The sequence below is a fragment of the Scardinius erythrophthalmus genome, assembly GCF_964197995.2.
Source record: "Scardinius erythrophthalmus genome assembly, chromosome: 18".
Classification (NCBI taxonomy): Eukaryota; Metazoa; Chordata; class Actinopteri; order Cypriniformes; family Leuciscidae; genus Scardinius; species Scardinius erythrophthalmus.
Genome location: NC_138238.1, coordinates 38,577,351 through 38,584,850, shown reverse-complemented (window position 1 = coordinate 38,584,850; position 7,500 = coordinate 38,577,351). Strand labels below are relative to the sequence as shown.

General features: G+C 35.6%; 2 protein-coding genes across 2 annotated transcripts in view; one reads left to right on the top strand and one right to left on the bottom strand.

The window, feature by feature from the left end:
* The window catches only part of cdr2b (cerebellar degeneration-related protein 2b), a gene marked incomplete at both ends in the record, with an annotated part of 7,191 nt that extends 5,232 nt beyond the window's left edge, over nucleotides 1-1,959 (top strand). Inside the window, one exon of the mRNA XM_081391979.1 lies at nucleotides 1,347-1,959. Within this exon, the coding sequence (XP_081248105.1) occupies nucleotides 1,347-1,959 (613 nt within the window). The remainder of the gene's footprint in view (nucleotides 1-1,346) is intronic.
* A 4,388-nt stretch (nucleotides 1,960-6,347) lies between these two features.
* polr3e (polymerase (RNA) III (DNA directed) polypeptide E) overlaps nucleotides 6,348-7,500 on the bottom strand; it is a 29,736-nt gene continuing 28,583 nt past the window's right edge. Inside the window, exon 21 of the mRNA XM_081392348.1 lies at nucleotides 6,348-6,909. Within this exon, the coding sequence (XP_081248474.1) occupies nucleotides 6,853-6,909 (57 nt within the window). The 3' untranslated portion in view covers nucleotides 6,348-6,852. The remainder of the gene's footprint in view (nucleotides 6,910-7,500) is intronic.

Below are 7,500 nucleotides of genomic sequence, written 5' to 3'. Positions count from 1 at the left end.
AATCAAAACAGATGCATAAGTAGAAGTTAAAATATCATGCATAAGAAAATTAAATATCATGCATAAGAAAATAAAATAGTAAAGAAAAAGAACTGGTCTGTAATTAGGTTTCAGACAGAACGTCCTTCTCAAACATTATAAATCTCTTATTCTGCTGGAGTTAACATGGACAGGGTTGTATGATTCAAGAAAAGGAAAATATGATTTATATATTTAACATTATCCTCCATGCACTTTACTCCAAAAAATAATTCTTATTTCACAATTGCGACATTTCTCACAATTCCAACATTATTTCTTCCAATTGCAACTTTATATCTAATAATTTCTCACTTTATTGCACATAATTATGACTTTATATTTAACAATGTGACCTAATATGTTGCTGTGACAAAAATAGTGTTTATTCAATGCTTTTTTTATTCTGAAACGAATAGGTTGGATGTTCGTTTAACATTTTTTAAATGTTACGACTTGTTCGGTCAACATTCAAAAGTAACGTTCAAAATGTTAAAAAATGATACAATGTAATGTTCCCTAAACACTCGTATAACCAAGATTGTTTGGTAACACTTTACAATAACGTTCATTAGTTAACATTAGTTAATGTAGTAACTGACATTAACTAATCATGAGCAATACATTTGTTACAGTATTTATTAATCTTGTTAATGTTAGTTAATAAAAATACAGCTGTTCATTGTTTGTTCATGTTAGTTCACAGCGCATTAACTAATGTTAACAAATACAACCTTTGATTTTAATAGCGTATTGGTAAATGCTGAAATTAATATGAACTAAGATTAATTAATGCTGAAGAAGTATTATTCATTCTTAGTTTGTGTTAACTAGGGTAGTTAACTATTGAACCTTATAGGAAAGTGTTATTGATTTTCTTTTTAATGGATGTTTGAATGTTTTCATAACTCAAGTGGCCACGCCCTTAATTATGCAGAACTTTAAGGCTTAATATGATTTAAATGAATGAGTTATTAAAAAAATCACCCCCTCACAGTCGTCATGAAGGGCAACATTAGCTATATAGACCAAAACCACTTTTTGCACCAGGCTGTAAACATGTTTTATTCTGCTGTAAAGTCGGGCATTTCAACATGGAGGTCTATGGGATTGACTGTCTTCTGCAGCCGGTCTCTAGTGGCCAGTCCATGAACTGCGGTTTAATGTTGGATTCAAGATTCTGCTTGGTTTGAACGTTTTCACAACTTAATGGGAACATTAACAAAACGTTCTTAGAACATATGTTTGTTAGCTTTACATATGTTTGTTAGCTTTGCGGTCAGCTGACTAATGGCTCTGGTTTTTCTACCATGCTGTATTTATTTCAGGCACTTTTCCCATGAGCTCTCCACTTCCAGCTGCGTCTGTTCTCTGACCCGGGAGGAACAGGAGGAGTTCTGGGAGCTCTTGCGCTCGTCCCGTTCCCTGCAGGCCCAGTTGCACACGGAGCGCGTTCAGCGAGAGTCTGCTGAGCGAGAAGCCCACGTTCTGGCCCACGAGCTCCGCCAACTGGAGCCCAAAGCGGCGCTGATGGGAGTTTACAAGAGCCGGCTGACCGAGACCCAAGCTGAAGTCCAGGAGCTGCGCCTTCTGTTGAGCTCCAGCAAACAAGAACACAACGAGACCCTCCCATTGGATGATGAAGTGGGCGTGGCCAGCCACAGGGGGCGGAGCCTGCAGTGGCACAGTGACGAGCATCATGGGATATCTCTGCTGAACGAGATGGATGTGCAGTACGTCGCCCTGAAGGAGAAATACGACACGCTTCTGCGTCGCTGCGAGGACGAGACGCCGAGACACAAAGCTCAAACACACACACACACTCAGGGTGTGAACACACACCACGAGCAGCCCGCATACAAAGCCCTGTTTACTGAGATCTTCACCTTCATTCAAAAGAGCAAAGAGGACCTGAAGGAAAACAGGACCACGCCCGAATAAGGCATTTTTTATTTATTTAATTTCACAAACAAAATAATGACACGTAAAACATGACATTTTGTCGTGTTTTCTTGTAAAACTTAAAAAAATAAAAAAAACGACAAAACAGAAGTGTATATAGAGACTGCATATAAAGCACTTTGAACACATTTCTGAATGTTACTGTAAACTGAAAGTGCTGTAAATGACTTCTGAAGCTTATATTTCTTGTTTTATAGTGAAACTTCAGATTATACTATATCACCCCAGAATCAAGAGACCAAAAAATGTGTCAATAAAGCTTTAGATTTTTCTGCAAATGTAAAGACATATTCAACTATTTAAATGAACATTTACTAATGATCTAAGAATAAATAATACAAAAAAATAAATAAAAACAATTATTATTTATCAAAAATCATTGTAAATTAAAGGCAGAACAGATGCAAACATTAGATCGACACAAATATTTATAAATATTTATTTTTACAATTTAAAATATAGAATTGGTCTGCAATACAGTAATGTGAAAATAATGTAATGCAAAAATAATTTGTAATGCAAAACTTTTTGAATATTGGGAAAATAAAGCTTTGTGGAATTAAGTCCAGTGCTTTATTTAGTCATAAGTGATCAGTGCATGTGTTGCATCATCTTTTAAAGGAACACCATTATCTTGCAGATATCAGTTATTTGCAAACTTCTCTTTTATTGGCATGTGAACTTTGTGATTAGCAGTCCATGTGTTTCAGTCTCAAGTTCTCAACCTTGTTAGTGTTGTTGGTCCTCATTCATCTTGAACTGTGTGTTTGCATCACTGATGTGACCTTTCACCTGAATCAGCAGTGCAAACGAGGAGCACAAACTCTACTTCACATAGAGATGGACTTGAAACCCAGAGGGAGACGCTGGACATCAGAGGACGTCTAATCAAAGCCTTTGATAAGATGTGAGTGACATCAGGCTTTATCAGACAGACTGAGAGAGAACAGGACAGATGCTTCGTCTCTTATCTTCAACACACCCGACTAGATTATAACTGGAGCTTGCACTTTGTTCGTATTGTCATATCCGTGTTTTCACTGTTATACTGCAGGGGGCGCTATTACACATATTCTGAAAAAGTACCGAATATCCGGATCAAATCTCATTACATCAGATGCAGGTTGGGTTTCAAAAAGTATAATTTTTCAAAAAAAAAGATTTTCTTTTAGAAAATATAAAATCTAAATTGGGCAAAGGTGTGCTGGGAGCTGTCTGTCTAGATTTAAAGAAAGCATTTGATACATTAAATCATGAGATTTTAATTAAAGTCCCCCTGTGGTGAAAATCCAGTTTTTATGTCTAAGTGGTGTTTTTAATATGATTTAAGACAAACCATGTGTAAATTCATAAGTCGACACCACTGCTGAGTATTTTCTCCTTAAAGGGGTGGTATAATTCCTTTTTCAGAAGATGTAAAATAAGTCTCTGATGTCCCCAGAGTGTGTGTGTGAAGTTTTAGCTCAAAATACCCCACAGATATTGTTATATAGCATGTTAAAGTTGTCACTTTTTGAGGGTGAGCAAAAACACACCGTTTTGTGTCTGTTCCTTTAAATGCAAATGAGCTGCTGCTCCCGGCACAGGGGGCGGAGCTTCAAGAGCTTGTAGCCTTTTACCTCACACACACACATGCACTGAAAATATCAAAAACTTTTAGCCTTTTATGTTCAAACCGGAGTCAGACAAAGATGGAGAGACTCAAGAAGAAGAGACAACACGTAGAAGCAACAGGACATTTCTGAATGGTTAGCTGATGAATTTATGAAGCTTATGTGTAGTTATCTTCTAGTCATTGATTAGCATATTCTGTCTTGATAATCTATAAATCGTGTTCAGGGGGCGGGGTTTATGTAAATTCTAGGGTTGGTGATGTCACTAACCCGGGAGGAATGTGGTGTAGTCTCTACCAGCCGTTTGTTGTAGTCCTTAAAAAGCGATTTCTTTAAAAGCAAATATCTCCCTTTGCTCTGAACTTTGAGCGTTGTAACTTTGCAGATGTAGTTTATGCTCAAACAGCAACATTACACACAAACTAAAGTCAGAAAAGTCAAATCATAATCAACCACCCCTTTAAAACTGCAGTGAACCAAAGACAGTCTCTGGTGTTTCTGACATCACAAACTAGGCCTACCTTGTAACCAATCAGATCAACGTGTGATTATCAAGGAGTGGATCTCTGAGCTGAGTGAGTGGAGGCGGGGCTCATTTACATATTCATAGAACCGCGTATACTAAATGAGGGAAGAGTGTCGAGTTATTTTAAGGCATGTAAAAAAAAATTTCAAGGCAAAAACATTTAAATAAATAATTTTTATTAGAGTTTTGAGGGATACAATTATTGACTACAGGGGGACTTTTCACAAGTTATCAAATTATAATTTCTTACCAGAGGTAAATAAATGAATCAAGATCATGCCTTGCTGATAGAAAACAGTGTGTTCGGGTATAGGCCATAAGACTAATAATTCTGTTGGCGTACCTCAAGGTTCAATATTGGGACCTTTATTTTTCCATTTCTACATTAATGACGTACCTGATGTTTGTGCATCTACTGTTCATTTTCAGATGTATGCTGATGATACAGTTACAGTATATCATATATTTGCAAAGCAAACTGCAGAAGAATTATCAGCTGCAATGGTCATTATCTCTAATTGCTTAATCTTAATGTTGGTAAAACTGTGTTTTCCATCCATCAAATCTATGTTGTTATCAAAGTCTGCAAATACAGATCCAGATGTTAGAAAATGATTATTAGATTATTATTTATGCATAATAGATTCACAGCTTAGTTAACAAGTTAAAAACTTTATTTTAAGGTGTAATTGTTACAGTGCTGAGTACTATATACTCGCTATAGGGTTAAGATTAGTCACATAATTATGCATTATTTACTGTTATTACTACAGAATATAGGCAACATATGAGTAACAAGGACACTAAATAAAGTTTTACCAAAAGTTGCACATGTTAATATTATTAAATGAACTTTAGTTTGCATGAACAGCTGTATTTTTATCAACTGATGTTAATAAAGATTAATTAATACAGCAACACATGTATTGCTTATTAGTTAATATAAGTTGATGCATTAACTAACGTTACCTAAAGGGACCTTATTATATAGTGTTACCAGTTTATTGTGATTAAAATTTAAACATTTTGCAGCGCTTTTGTTGTTTGCATGTAGTCGCTTCAAACAATACAGAAGTTTCACATGCGTTATAAACACAATAATAACAATTTTAATGTTATAAAATTCAATTCCAGCTATAAAGCCACATGTAGTCATTATTCAGCTAAATGTAGTTAATCATCCAAGATTATCAGTGCATTTAAATCAAAAATATTCCTGAATATTAATGGTCTTCTATATGAAAACAATAAAATAAGACAAGATTTCAGTTGCAACATTTATTCAGAATGACACAAAATAAAACCCCGTCTGATGGAGTATGACGTCAGTGATCCAGCTTATGAATATGAGGAATGCATAAAAACAGACGTGACAGTGAACGCTTCACATCCAGGTGTGGACGAGACACAGATATGAGTCACAGATGCATGTGAAGGGAATTTCACTCATTATAATAATAAGATTGATGCAATATTTCCCCTGAATATTTAAGAGGCACTTTCTTTCACACTTTAAGCGTTGAAATGAAGCCGGCAATTCACTTGCATGACAAGAGGGGAAAAATCATTTTAATTTTCACAAGAATTAACGTTTACATTGTTTTCACATTTAATATGAATCCGCTTTTCCAGACAGTCATTCAGAGCTTCCATTCTGACATAATCAACAAAAAAATGCCAATAAATATTCATGAACATTGGCTCATATATCAGCTTTTTATTGTTTGTTGGTCAGATTTGATCTAAACTGCTCCAGAAACCACACTGTCTGAATGTGTTTTAGATTATAAGAGCTGTAAACCTTTCAGAAAGTGAACGAGGAACTTTACGGCCTTCATTTGACCCAATAAGAGCAGAGAAATTAATATTTGACATAATCAGAAGATCATAGTATTTATGACCCGATGCCCTTCAAATCCTGCCGTAATGAAAGCAAAGCAAAAACTTGTGCTGTGAAACGATTAATCGCATCTAAAATAAAAGTGTGTTTACATAATATATGTGTGTGTACGGTGTATAATTATTTTGTAGGCTTTATATATATATAAATACACACACATGCATGTATATATTTAAGAAAAATGTGCTATTTATATATAATATAAACAATATATATATATATATATATATATATATATATATATACATGCAAATAATTCTCAAATATACACATGCATGTGTGAATTTATATTTACAAAATAATTATACACAGTACACACACACACACGTAAACACAAACTTTTATTTTGGATGCTATTAATCGCATTTAATTGTTGCCCAGAACTAAAAAAAACAAAAAAAAAACAATATGCAATAAAACCAAGAGGATTATTAAAGCAAACATCTTTTCTTCAGTCAGCTACATGTCCTAAACAATGCCAAAACCTGACGATAAACTCGCAAAGGCCACAAGCGAGATGAAATGAGCTGAACCATGATCTCCTGTCATCTTTATTAGAAACTACTACTCATTTTAAATCATAAAAAAGAAAACCCAAAGATAGTCTGAGTACGCGTTCAGCATACGACTCCTGTCCTTACGCTTAAACGGCAGAATTAAATCGATCTTCAGCCCTTTATCTGAGACGCTCGTGTGTGAGTCTGAAGGGTTGGCGTGTGCAGATGCTCCTCCCACCCTGCTCAGCCGAGGGCAGCGATTGGTTGGTGTGTTTAGCTCCGCCTCCGGAGGCAGACGAGCTGATCGACAGGATCCCAGCGCTCCGAGTCTTCCCGTCAGGAGCGAACCGTTCCCTTCAGATACCACATCCCTCCCAGACTCATACAGCACTCCTAGAACAACACAAGATCAGCAACACTGATCTGAGAACTTATTGCTACATCATTTTAATATCAGGGTTCGTACAGACCAAGCGACAATATTCTAATCTGAAAAATGAAGCCTACCAGGAAGTGCGAAAAACTGCAATACATCTAAAATCCGCTAGGGTGAGTTCCCAAAAGGGAGCAAATGTCCATAGACCCCATGTTAAAATGTCCGTTTTCACAGCATAAATTCATGTTTTTACAGGTTGGTCCCATGGACTTTTATTGTATTTTTCGATAGGTTCCGAGTGCCTGACAACCATGAGGGCTGTTAATTTTTTTTCTAACTCGTTAGTTTAGATCGTATTTAGATATAAAATGTATGACAATAAGGGCGTGGTTAACTTTGATTGACAGCTTGATTGACAGCTGACAAGGCAGCGCCACGGAGAATGACAACATAAGAAGCGCCATTTTTTAATTTACAGTTGAAATATAATACTACTATTTCTGTATCATGAAATTAAATTTTAAGAGTTTTTCAGGCGAGAATGTAGTTGTTTAAAGCTCAAATCTGTGGTTTATTTATAAAGATTTATGAAAATTGTATCCAGTTGT